This window comes from Panthera uncia, chromosome A2 (genome assembly GCF_023721935.1).
Source record: "Panthera uncia isolate 11264 chromosome A2, Puncia_PCG_1.0, whole genome shotgun sequence".
NCBI classification, from domain to species: Eukaryota; Metazoa; Chordata; class Mammalia; order Carnivora; family Felidae; genus Panthera; species Panthera uncia.
Window position 1 is genome coordinate 3,965,163 of NC_064816.1, and position 14,394 is coordinate 3,979,556.

At 60.1% G+C, this 14,394-nt stretch overlaps 1 protein-coding gene across 1 annotated transcript; it reads right to left on the bottom strand.

Annotated features, from left to right (window-relative positions):
* Nucleotides 1-7,475: 7,475 nt before the first annotated feature.
* NDUFA11 (NADH:ubiquinone oxidoreductase subunit A11) lies at nt 7,476-13,351 on the bottom strand. Its single transcript, XM_049639704.1, has 4 exons — nt 13,196-13,351; nt 9,224-9,316; nt 9,008-9,130; nt 7,476-7,657 (listed from the first exon to the last, which is right to left on the bottom strand). Exons 1-4 carry the CDS (start codon nt 13,290-13,292, stop codon nt 7,545-7,547), a joined length of 426 nt encoding a protein of 141 aa, XP_049495661.1. The 5' UTR covers nt 13,293-13,351; the 3' UTR covers nt 7,476-7,544.
* Nucleotides 13,352-14,394: the final 1,043 nt, after the last annotated feature.

The following is a 14,394-nucleotide window of genomic DNA, read 5'->3' on the forward strand; positions in this document are numbered from 1 at the left end:
TGTTCCTCCTGCCTGCGTCACTCTTTTCCCCTTCTCCTGGGAAGCTCCTCTGCATGCTTCAGCACCCCCTCCTCCGGGAAGCCTCCCTGCACACCCAGGCCAGGTGGCTCCTGTGGGTCGTCCTCTGCCTGTGCAACCCCATTACAGTCCTAGTCAGCCTGAGTTGGAACTGCCCGGTCACATGTCTGTCTCCCCCACTAGACTGTGAGCTTTGGGAGGGTCCAGACCCACTAGACGGGATCTACCTTGGTCACTACTGTGTCCCCAGTGCCCAGCACGGGGCCTGGGACACTGCAGGCAGAAGTGCTCTGGAATCAGCCACAAGGCCCTGGCCCTACCCTCATTTGCTGTAAGACCCCGGGCAAGCAGCTATCCCTCTCTGAGCCTTGGTCTCTCCATCTGTAAAACGGGGTAACAGCACATCCTTCCTAGGCTGAATTGCAGCGAAATCATGTTAAAGGTATCGGGACCGTGCCTGGCTCCCGGAAGGAGGCATCAGCAAATGATTATTTATTAAAAATTTTTTTATAACGTTTATTCGTTTTTGAGAGAGAGAGACAGACAGACAGACAGAGCGTGAGCGAGGGAGAAAGGGAGACACAGAATCCAGAGCGGGCTCCAGGCTCTGAGCTGTCAGCACAGAGCCCGACGCGGGGCTCGAACTCAGGCACCGTGAGATCACGACCTGAGCCGAAGTCGGACGCTTGACCCGCTGAGCCACCCGGGCGCCCCCGCAAATGGTTATTTAAACATTTAGACAAGATACCACTGCACACACCTATTGCGACGGCCAAGATCTGGAGCTCTGACAACCCCAAATGCTGGCAAGGACGCAGAGCGACGTTTCTTCACTGCTGGTACGGATGCAAAATGGCCCGGCCGCTTTGGAAGGCATTTGTGGAGGTTTCTCAGAAAACTAAACGTGCTCTTATCATCCGATCCAGCAACTGCACACCCCACCCTGGAATTTACCCGAAGGAGTTGAAAGCTTATGTCCACGCAAAAACCTGCACACGGATGTTTATGGCAGCCTCAGTCGTAATTGTCAAAACTTGGAAGCAACCCGGAACGTCCTTCCGTAGGCGAGTGGGCAAACTGTGAGACATCCAGACAACGGAATGTCATTCAACGCTAAAAAGAAACGAGCCATTGAGCCACAAAAAGACACGGAGGAAACTTACATGCCTATCCCTAGAAGGCAGTCGGCCTGAAAAGGCTACACGCTGTATGATTCCAACTCTGTGACATTCTGGAAAAGCAAAGCTGTGCAGACAGTGAAGAGATCGGTGTCTGCCCCGGTGGGGGCGGGTGGGAAAGGATGAAGGGACAGAGCCCGGACGATCTGGCGGGGGGGGGGGGGGGCAGTGAGACGACGCTGCGTGATCCCGCGAAGGTGGCTACCTGCCATGATCCATTTGGCCAGACCCAATGAATGAATGCACATCACCACCAGGGAACCACCTGTCCACTCTGAACTTTCGTTTATAACAACGTATCAATACAGGACCATCAGTTGTAACAAAGGTATCACAGTAATGCAAGACTGCAAAAGGGGCCACTGTGTGTGCGTGTGTGTGTGTGCTTGTGGGAGGGGAGTTGGCAGAGAGGCTCTACTGCTTCTTCTGCAAACTTAAAGCCGCTCTAGAAAAGAAAGTTCGTTAATTTAAACAAGTTCGGGAAGTGGGCGGCTGTATTCAGCAACATGCAAACCGTGTATAACAGGCGCTCCTTCAACTCTGCACTGGGGCGGTAGCAAAAACCTGGGAACCGAGGAATGTCCTTTGAAGGGGATGACGATGTAGCCACAGGATGAAATATTATGCAGCCGTTAAAAGCAAGAGACCCGAGTCTTTACTGGGCAGGACGAAATCCAAGATGTGTTACTGTCAGGAAACCAGACTCGGGCCTACGAAACAGCAGGGGCGGTACGATCTACTCGCTGGGGGAGGAAAAGAAAATATACAGACACGTTTGCCTCGGCATGGAACATTGCTGGAAGGAGAAACCAGAAACCCGGCTGGCGGCCTCTGGGGAGGGCGGCAGGGTGTGTGTCGGGGGGGGTGGTGGCTGGGGAGAGAGGTATTTTTTTGGAACACCCTTTGGCATATTGTAAATTCTGTGGTCTCTGTCGGTTTTACCTATTGAAAAAAAGAAACTGTAGACTGTGTTTTAGCAAGGCTGCTGTGGGGGGGAAAAATAGTAAAATAAAAGCATTTGGATGGGTTTCTCAGAAAGGAGGGAGAACTTTAGGCCGGGCCATGGGTCTCCCCTCCAACTGGGCTGAGAGCCCTCCCGCCCGCCTGTCTGGTCCCCCCCCCCCAGAGCCTTGCCCTGGCTCACACCTTTCCTCCCCCGGTTCAGGGAATGCTCAGAGTCCAGCGGGGCTCCTGGAGGTGCGAGAGAGGGGCTGAGCTGGGGCTGAGCTGGGGCCGACCACCCAGCCCTCCGTGAAGCCCCCAGGCCGCTTGGCTGGCTCTGAGGAGAGACCCCACACGGGGCTGGGAGCTGCCCAATCCGAGGAGGACCAGAGTAAAGGGTGAGGGATAACTGCAGGGAAACTGCGAGACGTCTCGGGGGGTGGTGACTGTTCTGTGCCTCAGTTTCCCCACCAGCAAAGCCACCCTCTGGCTGTGGCTGCCTTGTATCCACAGAACTGGGGGTGGGGGCTCTGCTGTGTTCTGAGCCCTAGATGTCAAGCCAGACAGGGGTTTTAGGGGGGCAAGTTCTGCCCCTGACTTCGAAACCCCCGAAGTGAGGGGACCAGCCTGGCTTTAGGCTTTGAGGTGGTGACATTGGCTGAGGCTCCCCACCAGAACCCAGTCGGAAGATCCCCACCCGCCCCTCCATGATGAGGACCTGTGGGCACAGCTGTCTGATGCCCCAAGGCATTCAGGGCTCAGGCCCCCCCTCCCAGGGCAGCCCTTTTGGGTGTGTTCACATGGGCAGGTGCGGCTCTGGGTGGGGTCTTTGCCAGGACAAGAGAAATGGCAGGACGGATTTCCTGGTATCCTAGGAGGCAGGACCCCCTGGACGGCAATCTCTGCCTTGACTTGCTGTGTCCCACCTGGGAAACATGACCTGACTTTGGCCCCTCTCCTCCCTTCACGAGGATCCCATGGTGCGTCGCCCCCTGCTGCATGGCCTCCTAGCTGTTACTGGGGCAGTGCACCGGGCTCAACCCAGCCTCAGGACCTCCACCCTCTCTGTTCCCTCTGCCTGGAACACCCTTCCTCCACAGCACCCCAAGGCTGCTTTCTTCTGGGAGCTCCCTGAGCACCCTTAGCTAAAGAGACCTCCCTCCACCTTCGTGCCTTTTGTGTCAGCATGATCTCTCTCTCGAGCACAGTTCTGTGTAAAACATGCTTGCCTGTTTGCTCATTTTAATTTTTTTTAACATTTTTATTTTTTTATTTTTGAGACAGAGAGAGATACAGCATGAACGGGGGAGGGTCAGAGAGAGAGGGAGACACAGAATCTGAAACAGGCTCCAGTTTCTGAGCTGTCAGCACAGAGCCCGACGCGGGGCTTGAACCCACGGACAGTGAGATCGTGACCTGAGCCGAAGTCGGAGGCTTAACCGACTGAGCCACCCAGGCGCCCCCTGTTTGCTCATTTTAAAAATCTGCTCTTTTCCTCTTTTTTCCCTTCAAGACCAGGCTTTGGGCCCCCCCGGCAAGGAGCGAGGTCACTGGTGCTGTTGGTTGATGTGACCCCCACCCAGGCCCCAGACCGTGCATGGCACACGTAGGTTCTCAGTCAATACGTGTAAGTGAATTTCGAGTCTTGACTTGAGATTTGGGTATGGATGGTTTCTCCTGCCCCGCCCCCCACAGCTGTCATCGAATGGGGGTGTAGTGAACGGGACCCTGACCAGGGCTGGCACTCAGGAAGCAGGGCTGGGCCACATACTTATGGAGTCCTGCTGTGTTCCTAGGCTGGTTGTTGACCCAAGGGTGTGACAGCCAGGATAAGTCCCTCAAGGAGATACACAGCCCATTAAACAATACACGTGATGATGATGATGATGATGATGATGATGATGTGGGATCCAGAAGCTTCGAGGTTCTATGGGCAAAGACAAGAAGAGGGTAAAGTGTGTGTGGGGATTCGGGGAGGCCTCAGTGAGGAGGTAACATTTGGGCTGAGAACCGAAGGAAGTGAGGGGGCAGCTGTGGGGACACGTGGGGGAAGAGGGTTCCAGGCAGACGGCACAGCAGAGCAATGGTCCTGGGGCAGCCCTGGGCCTGGCGTGTTGCAGGAACAGCCAGCAGAGCGGGCAAGGAGAGGGAGGAGGGGAAGGTAGGGAGGGGACAGGCAGGTCACGCAGGGCCTTGTGGGCCTCAGACTTTGACTCTGAGGGAGGTGGGAGCCCTGGAGGACTGTGGGCAGAGGGTAGGACTGGGATGCTCATGGCCACCCTCTGGTGGCTGCTTCGGAGAAGACGTTGTCGGGGGAGGACAGTGTGCTGTTGCAGGAGGGTGATGATGGGGGCTGGCCCCTGCTTGGGGTCCTGGAGATCCAGAGTGGATCTCGAGACTGCAGACTCTGGCACCTGGGGGGGGGCTCAGTCGGTTGAGCGTCAGACTTCAGCCCGGGTCATGATCTCTCAGTTCGTGAGTTCAAGCCCTGCATCAGGCTCACTGCTGTTGGCCTGCCTGCGCTCTCCCCGCTGATAAATTATTAAAAACAAACAAACAAAAAAGACGGTGGACTCACAAAGGGGTGAGAGGGAGAAAGAATTAGCCCCTCAGGCCCTATGGGCCCCTCTCAAAAGATAGACTGGTATGTCCCACCCTGGACCAAAAGGCACCCCCAGCCCACATCCAACATAGCTTTTTAAATTATCATTTTTTTTTGTTTTATTTTTCACAGACAGAGCATAAGCAGGGGAGGGGCAGAGAGAGAAGGAGACACAGAATCTGAAGCCGGGTCTAGGCTCTGAGCTGTCAGCACAGAGCCTGACGCGGGGCTCAAACCCACAGACTGCGAGAGCATGACCTGAGCCGAAGTCGGACGCTCAACCGACTGAGCCACCCAGGCGCCCCACCAACATAGCTTTTTAAAGGAATCGGTGGGGAGTGTTGCTTTTGAGATCACTTGGCCTTGTCCCACTGGATTGCTTGTACCCCAATCACGACCGCTTGGGAAGTGTTTCAGAGACATGTTGCCCAACAACGGCTAGTAATAACCACAGAACTAACGCCACGTGCCTGCTGTGAGCCGGGCCTGCTCTCTGGGCCTCGGTTTCCTCATCTGTAAAACAGGACCAGTGAGAGCTCCCTCTGAGGGCTGCTGCAAGGATTAGATGGGCTAAGAGTACCAACTGAGCCTTCCCGGCGGCTGGGAGAGGCTCTCGCAGGCTCCTTTGTCTCATTTAAGCCGCTCCCGGTTTCTTGGCCGAGACCCCCGGCTGAGACTGCAGGGCTGAGGCAGCCCTTGCAGACTTGCTCCCACTGGGCGGTGTGCCTCCAGGGAGGGGGTCTTTGGGGAGTGTGTGTCCCACTGCCCCAGAGGTCTGTCCTGGTGGGAACATGACCCCCTCCTCGATCACGCACTGGCCGTGCCGCTCGCGGATCAGGCTGCCATCTGCGCAGAACGCCCATCCCTCTCACGCACATCTCCCAGGACCTCTGCAGCCTTGGATCTTCAGACTCTCCCTCCACCCCCCTCGCCCCCAGGCCCCTTCTGAGTTCTTCTCGGTTCCAGACCAGACTGCTTGGGGCTGGAAATGGCTTCATCAAGCTCGGGATGGGGGCAGGGGACCGCTCTTCTCTGGAAAGGTCCTTCACTGCCCCGAGCAGGGGCTGCTGGGGCTGGAGGTGGTGTCCCAGGCAAAGGTGTGTGTTGGGGAGGGGGCGGGGGGCTGGATGCTATAAACAAGGGCCACCCCCATGGGGTCTTTGTGGGGGGCAGGATGATGTCAGTTCCTCACAGCCTCATAAATGTTTATGGGCAAGGGGGTCTGGGTTTGGGGGCTCCCTGGAGCCCCGCAGGCAGCTGCTCTCTCCTGCTCCATTCTGGGGGCCCTGGCAGAGGCCCCCTCCAACACTGGCAGCCAGCCAGCCAGCCCAGAGAGGGCTGAGTAGGTGCCGAGCACAGCCCTGGTCTGAGCTGACTAAAGGGGAAACCGAGGCTGGGAGGTAGGAAGGGACTGGCTGGCCAGGAGTCTTCCCTTTCCCTCTGGGGCTTGGGCTTCGCAAAGAGCCAGGGGACTGAGGAAGGATGTACAGGGAGGGGAGGCCTGGGCGGCTGAGACGTCACCAGAGGCACGGCCCTGACCAGGTCCCCCTGGTCCAGCCCTCAGTGACCACAGGCCCCACCAGCAGCACCCGGTCCTTGGAAACTAAGTTACTCCGTTGTCCCTGAACACTGCTGAGGGAGGGACCCTGCCGTCCCCGCTTGCCACGGAGGACAGACCCAGTAAAGAACTGCGAGCTGGGACTCTGACACGGGTCTGGGACCCCAGAGTGCTCTCGGGGCTCGGCAGGCCCCCCTTCTCCCGGCCCACGGGTGGGGGGAGCCTCCAGCCTTTCTCAGGCCCGGACGCACCCCTGGGCTGGTGCCTGTGCCCACTCTGGCAGGAGACCCAGGGTGGCTGCGGGGTAATGACAGAACAGAGGTGGCAATGCCAGCAGGGCCTGGGCTCTGCACACGAATTTTAGCTGCCCGACACCTGGCTGAGTGACTACCCCGGGGGCGGACAGAGGAAAGCAAGGGTCCAAGTCTGGCTTCCAACCATGTTGGCACCAGGGCGGGCTGGAAAGAAAGCGGGAGGGATGGGGCCAGATATGGGCGAGGAGGGGGACTCAGGGCCCAGACCCCGCCAGGACCCAATCGCCGCCCGTGCATACCCCTGCTCCCCGGGGTAGGGCCCCGAGAGCCCTAATTTATGGTCCACCTTGACATGTTGGAGCAAGCCTCCCTTTCCGGCTGCCAGGAATCAGAGCCAGACCCAGGCCTGCGGAGAGCGGGGGGCCAGGGCCGTGCCAGCATTCTGCAGCTGCCTACATCACTGGGCCTGACAGGCGGCGGCGGGCGAGGATCAGGATTCTTTTCTCCCGTTCCTGCCATGCGCCCCTGCTTTGCAGGCTCCTGGTGGCCTGTCACCCACCTGTCACATGGAGACAAAGCTCCTGGGTCAGCCCGTCTGGGGTGCTCCGCTCCAATGCCAAGGAATTTGGAGTCAGGCTGTGCGTGGGCCCTGGGTGTGTCCCCCCCATGGTGCCCAGAGAGGGGATGGCCCGTGACCTGTGTGGGGGGGCACAGGGGGGCCGTGGGGGGTGGTGCCCAGCTCCCACCCCCAGATGCCCTGTGTTTAGGGCCCAGCTGGCGCCGTGGGCCCTGTCAGAACAAACCCAGATGCCGTGTCTCCTGCTCCCTTGCTGGGCTGCTGCTGGGGTGTCACTGCCGCCCTGCCCTCCCGAGACAGGGCTACATCGCAGACGCCAGGGGAGCGGGGGCGGGAGACTCACACACACAAGGATGCACAGAATTTATTTCTCGTCGCATTTCAACCTGGCCGGGGACCCGGGAGGCGGCGGGGCTCACACCTTGGGTGCTGCAAACACCTTCCAGCCCTCCAGCTGGCCCATCTTGACCAGCGCGGCGATCGTGCCCATGTACGCGCACGCGGCGGCTCCGATCCCATAGCTGTGAGCTGCCAGAGTTGGGAGGGTGGTGTCAGTCGCGCGTGGGGCTCACCTGCAGCCACCCAGGGGGCCCAAGAGCATGTCCTTCCCTTGAGGCTGAGGGCTCCTTGAGGATTAAGTCGCGTGACCCCTTGACTTTGAAGACGTGCGCGGAAACCCGGAAACGGAGGCAAGAAGGGATCTAGGCTGTCGGGTCCGGGGGTGGGGCACCTGACTGTGGAGGGGACGGCGCTTTGTCGAGTCTCAGCCTGTGCCCCGGCCACAGGGCCCGGGCCCTGTACCTGCTCTGCGGACTGGGAACGGAAGGGGACAGAATGCCCCTGCTTGCCCGAGAGCCGTCGCTGGGGAGGGAGGTCTGCTTGCTGTATGCAGGGGTCACCCCTACGGCAGGCTGGGGGTGCACGTCAAACCCGACCTTACCCAAGGTCTTAAAGCAAAGGCTAGGATGCATGGGCCTTCCTCCACCGTGCCTGCCCTCTGCCTGACTGGCACGTTCCACCAAGCACTGGCAGGCTGGTGGGCCAGGGCTACGGGAGGTGGAGAGAGCACTGTCTGCTTCCCGGCCTGGGCAGCTCCACTGTGCCAGGCTGGCGTGGGGCCCCGGCCTGCCTTCCCACTAGGGAGGCACCTCTGCTGGTTCCCAGGTGACCTCGGGCCACCCAAGCCCCCTCTCTGAGCCTCCCTTCCTGCATCTCTAGAAGGGACGGTGAGTGGAAGTCCCCTGGAGGGCTGTGTCTGGTCAGTCAGGGCTCTGGGTGCTGGGAGAGGGACAGCAACACAAGGACCATGTACCCTCTCTATGCTTGTGCGGTGGTGGCAGAGACAGGCAGTGACCTCGTGTTCTCTGACAAGCTGCAGCAGAGGAAGGGGATATGGAAATGAGGGCAGTGGGGGTTCCAGATCATACACAGAGGGGGCTGTGCTGACACCTGGGCGAACAGCACTCCAGGAAGGGGGCAGAGCACATGCAAAGGCCCTGGGGCAGGACCCGGCCTGGCTTGGTGGACCAGCAAGGAGGCTCACGTGGCTCGTAGAGAGCGAGCAAAGGGGAAAGAGGGAGGAGGCGAGGGCAGGGAGGGGACGGGGCGGATTGTGCAGGGCCTTATGGGCCACGCTGAATGTCGCAGGGAGCCACAGGAGGGTGTAAGGGCTCGGTCAGGTACACATGCGGTAGGTGCTGAAGCAGCTGCCCTTACTATTGCTGAACTGGCCGGTGGCGGAGGGTCAAAAGCCCTGGAAGGTTTCCTGGGGCAGCCCCTCTCCTCTGCTGGGGCGAGCACTCCACACAGCTGGCCCCTGGTCCAGGACAGAACGGGGGGTGGTGGTCAGCGGAGGTCAGGGGCGGGGGGCTCACTCACTGCGCGCTCCCAGGGTCAGGCCTCCGGCACAGCCTCCGATGAAGTAGTTGAGGGGGTCGTCGGGCTTCTCTCGGACCTGGGCACTGATGCAGGAGGTGAGGCCAAATATGGCTCCGATGGCGGCTGTCGGGGTGGCAGCGGGGGGGGCGGGCGCCGAGTCAGGGCCCAGGGGCCAGTGCCAGGAGGGCCCCCAAGGAGAAGCCAAGGCTCCCTTACCTGCAGTAAATGTGTATCGCCCTGTCCTCGCCACTCCCTCCAGGAAGGAATCTGGCGGCTGTAGCGTGACACTGTAGGCGGAGAAGATCAGGCCTGCGGGACCAGAGCGGGTGAGGTGTGTGGCACCGGGGCCTGGGCACCGAGGCGAGGCGAGGCGAGGCGAGGCGTAGCCCTGGCTGGGGGCAGTCCCCCCTGCTATCAGAGAAACCCTCTGTCCCTCTGTCCCCACAGCACCCTCAAGGAGGCTCCTAGCAACCCCCGAACCAACCCCCCTGCCCAGGAAGGGACTGTTCTGGGGTTCACCCGGGGCCCCACAGCTGCTGAGCAGCCAAGGTGGGATTCCAGCCCTGTCTGCTGTTCCAGAACCTGGGCTCTCAGCCCCACCTCTGCACCCCAGGCCCCCCTCCGCAAGGCCTGACCCCTCACCCTCCATGGCGCACCGGCCCAGCGTGCAATGGACAGGAGCACAGGCCTGGGGCCTAAGTGGGCTGGGCCGCTCCCTGGCCTCCAGGGTCAGCACAGACACCACAGCTGCACCCCACAGGCCCTGCTCCCCACTCCCGTCCAAGGCTGCACTCTCCCGTGGGGCCCTGGGCTCCTCAGCCTAATCCTCCTTGGCAGAGACCTGGCTCCTGGGCCTGTCCCTCATCACCCTGGGGCCCCCTCCCTGCTAGCGGCTTGGGCTTAGGGCCATCCCTCACACCTGGCTGGCTCGGCAGCCGCTCACGCCCACCCGGCCTCACCACCCGGTCAGCTTTTCCATCTCTGCTGTCGCCCCGGCCTCCCTGCCCGACACTGGCTTTTACGCATGAGGGGCCCGCCGGGGGCCGGGCCTGGAGCTGAGCGGTGGGTGGGTGGTGAGGACAGAGGCCCCGTCCGTGGGCATCCTGAGCAAACACTGGCCTGGGCTGGTGTGCGGGTCTGGGGCGAGGCCAAGGCAAGCCCTTGGGCAGCTGCCCTCAACAGATCCTCCTCGGTGGGAGGCAGACCAAGCCCACCTGGCTGGCTCTGAGTCACCAGAAACAGCCCAACGCGGGGCTCCCCGACTTCCAGCTGACCCTGCTCAGGGCAGACAACACACCCCTCCTCTCCCTATAGACCCCCAGCCTGGCCTAGTTGCCATAGGGACCTCCAGGGCCAGCCCAGCCTATCCCATCCCAGCAAAACTGAACTGTTGTTTGCCAGCTCACGTTCCAGGCCGCACACAGACAGTGCCCCCGTCACCCCGGAGCCCTCAGAAGTCCTAGAACTGGGAGTGCGTGACCCAGTTGTCCCCGATTATCCCAGGGTCAAAGACTGCCCCGCCCCAACTCTCTGCTAGCAACCATCCAACATGGCGGGTGACCTGCCACAGCCCCCCCTCCCCAGGTCCTGTGATCCCCAGCACACGAGGGTCTGTAATGACTCAGACCTTTCCACGGCCCCCCATCGCCCCATTGAAGGCCCCCTTCCTGACCCAGCAGTGACCTCCAGACACAATGCACACACTCATTCATTCACTGTGCACCCATATTCATTCATTCATTCGTTCACTCATTCATTCATTTGGTTCCTCTGTACCTTCATTCACTCATACATTCATTCACTGTTACTGTGAACCCTAATCCATCCATCCCCCAACCCAAAGAGTTACTGAACGCCTAGGGGCGTCTGGGTGGCTCAGTGGGTTAAGCATCCGACTTCGGCTCAGGTCATGATCTCACGGTTCGTGCGTTCGAGTCCCGCGTCAGGCTCTGTGCTGACAGCTCAGGGCCTGGAGCCTGTTTCGGATTCTGTGTCTCCCTCTCTCTCTGCCCCTCGCCCGCTCATGCTCTGTTGCTCTCTCAAAAAAATATATAAACATTAAAAAAAAAAGAAGAGTTACTGGGTGCATTCATTCATTCACTCCCCAGGGGCTCACCATCTCAGGAAAGCCAGATGGGACACAAGAGTGTTCTCTCAGTGAGGGCTGAGGGGAGGCAGGGAATGAGGGAGGGTGAGGTAAGGAAGGATCCAGAAGCCAAGTCCCGTATGTTGCATGGAGTTGGCCAGTGCGAACACGCGGGCGGGCACAGTGAGCAACACACACACACACACACACACACACACACACACACACACACTGCCTGATCTGGCGCCCCTGTCAAAGGTTTCCACCCACCCTCCCTAAAAGACCCTCCAGCAACCCCCCTCCCCCAGAGGCTCCTGGCTCACTCAGCACCCCACTCCTGGAAAGTGCTCAGTCTCCCCCAAAAGCCTCCTGAGACTCCAGTCCACCCCCAAGGACCGCACATTTGTGATCAAACACATGCACTCCCATTCACAAACACCAACGTTGGTATCTTTCTCAGGTTCGAAATCCCCCAAATCTTCGCCCTGAAGGCCCCACATGCCCCTCAGGCGACCCCTCCTGCTTTAACTTTCCTTTAGACACAACCATGAGCCTCCACCAAGTTCGGCCAGGCCTCCCGCAATGTCAGCATCGCCCCTTAAGAATGTGCCCAAAAATGGGGCGCCTGGGTGGCGCAGTCGGTTAAGCGGCCGACTTCAGCCAGGTCACGATCTCGCGGTCTGTGAGTTCGAGCCCCGTGTCAGGCTCTGGGCTGATGGCTCGGAGCCTGGAGCCTGGAGCCTGTTTCCGATTCTGTGTCTCCCTCTCTCTCTGCCCCTCCCCCGTTCATGCTCTGTCTCTCTCTGTCCCAAAAAAAAAAAAAAAAACAAAAACGTTGAAAAAACAATGTGCCCAAATAATAAAAAAAAAAGAATGTGCCCCAATAACTTCCCCCTACAGTGATCCAACCCCACACTGCCCACCCCTCTCTCAAGGCCCCCCAGAGATCCCGCCATGCACCTCCACCGTCCCAACGACTCACCACTCGAACAGACTCCACATAACCCATCCGCAGGGACTCCCCCTCGACCCTCTCTCTTCAGACCCCTCCACAAGCACCCTGCATGCACAGTCCTTGCCTCAGCCACCCTCAGGACCAGATCAGCAGACCTGGATTTGCACACCGGCTCCAAAAGACCAAAGGGAAGCTAATACACCTCTCCGACCTTCAGTGTCCATCTCTGAGAAATGGGCACGATAACCGCTGATCTCACTAAACACGCAGAAAATGGTAGCTTGGGGGAGACTCAACTTCTGCCAGGCCTCGTTTCAGGAGCTGGAGACATGGAGGTGGCCCAAACCTCCTATCTACTACTTCTCAGAGAGACTGAGCATCAAAAGGGACACTGGAAGGGGCGAGTCACTGGGGTCTCCCCTGCAAGGGAGTGCTAGGGCTGTGAATCCCCTTATGCCCTCCCAAGGCTACCCTTATAGTACCCCTGACCCGGCGCATCTATGATCTCGGCACCCCTACGACCCCTCTGGTGGTCCCAATTAAAGCTTCAGATATCCCTAAACATCCCACTCTCCTGGACCCTAAGAAAACCTCATCCCCCTCCAGGATAATGACCCACGATCCCCACACCCCCGCCCCCAAATAACCTCAACTTAACCCTGTTAAGTCTCATGAATCCCCAGCTCCTTTGATCCCGATAACGGCCCTCTCCCACTCAACGACTTCCCGGAGCCTGGTGACAGCTTCAACAATAACCCCTAAATCCCAGCACCCGGGAGCAGCTTCTGACGACCCCAGAGCCTGTCACAGGTACCACTTCCCAGTGCCCTCCAACCCTGCAGGACCCCCTTCACACAAGAGTCCCTCATGGCCTCCCCAGACATTCCCACGACCCCCACGTGTCACCCCGTGAGATACCCAGCTCCAGACCCCCTAGGACTTCCTGCGCCCTCTGAATTAGTCTGACACGCCTACAAAATCTATCTCATACAAGAGCTCCCCAGCGTCCCAGGGCCACCGCAGGCACCCCGGTGACAACCATGCGCCACCTGCGAGATCCCCAGCCCCCCAAGACGCCCTCGGACAGCCGCCAGCGACTCCATGACCTCCTTGCAGCCTCTGCCTTCGGGGCCCGGGCGGCGCTCACCAGCGGCACCACTCAGTGTGGTACTGGCGTAGGTCTTGCGGTGGCACTCGGTGCCATCGGGAATGTCCCGGTATTGCTGAAGAAGCGCCTGCACCATGACCGCGCACCCCTGGCCCCACACCGCACACCCGACCGCCTCCCGGCACCCAAGGGCAGCCGCCGCCGTTCGTTCTCGCGAGACTTCCTGGGCGGCGCGCGCAACCCCTCGGGCGCAGGGGCCGACAACAAGCGTGCAACTTTATTGAGCACCGAGAACACAGACACGGGTGGCGCTCAAGCGCCGAGTCGAGACTGGCGTAAAGGAGGCGCGCGTGCACCCCCAGCCGATTTCTGGAGGGAGAAACTGAAGTCAGCCAGAATCAGTGAAGGCAGATCTCGCTAGCCCCAACTCAGAAGGGCCTAGGTTAGGAAGGGTTTGACCCGGAGTTGGGGCCTAATCTGGGGGTGGGACTATGACGGGTATTTGGGCGCGGGGCGGAACTCCATTTGATTGGAGCAAGATGTAACTATGGGGCGGGGCACAGCGGAAATGCGGCCACTCCCAGCGCCAGAATCCGCAAGGGGGCGTGATCACGCCCTGGGCCGGTCTCCAAGCAGAGTCCGAACCGCGTGCGACTGTTTGGGGGCGTGGCCAGACTCGCGGGCAGCGGAAGATGCCGATCCCGGGGCTAGGATTTTAGCGGGACAGCACCTGTGCCCTGCCTGCGGCTGCCTCGTCCAAGCCCCGGGCCGGAGGAGGTAAGCGCTAGACTTGGGGGGCGTGGCCGGGGCGGAAAACTCTGCCTGAAGGGCACTTGGCCAATCCGGAGCTGTACGATTGCCTAAGGGGCGTGGCCGTGGCCCTTTGGGTAGCTCCCAGAGACTCGCAGCCCGGGGCGTGGTCAGGCTTTCTGGACCGCAGGACCCGGACCAATCGTAGTGTTGGCTTCTCAGTGGGGCGGGGCCTGCCTCGAAGGAGTGGCCAATCCCGTTGCGGAAGCCTGAACTGGGCGGGCCGCAGGAGAACCAGGCCCGCCTGGGGGCGTGGTTTGTCAGGACGTTGGCCAATCTTAGAGTCAGGTCGGGCTCAGGGGCGGAGTTTCGAGGTGCCCAAACCATTGAGGGCGTTTGGGTTTGAGGAGGGCGCGACCCATCGGGCCGAGGCCAATCGCTCGGTCCGGAGAGAGCCTCTGGGGGCGTGGCCCATGGGGCTGGGGGCG

Coding starts and splice junctions, on each gene's coding strand:
- NDUFA11 (XM_049639704.1), bottom strand. CDS start 13,292: ATGGTGCAGGCGCTTCTTCAGCAATACCGGGACATTCCCGATGGCACC. Junction 9,317..13,195: donor CACACTGAGTGGTGCCGCTG/GTGAGCGCCGCC, acceptor CTGGTCCCGCAG/GCCTGATCTTCTCCGCCTAC. Junction 7,658..9,007: donor CCTGACCCTGGGAGCGCGCA/GTGAGTGAGCCC, acceptor CAACTCTGGCAG/CTCACAGCTATGGGATCGGA.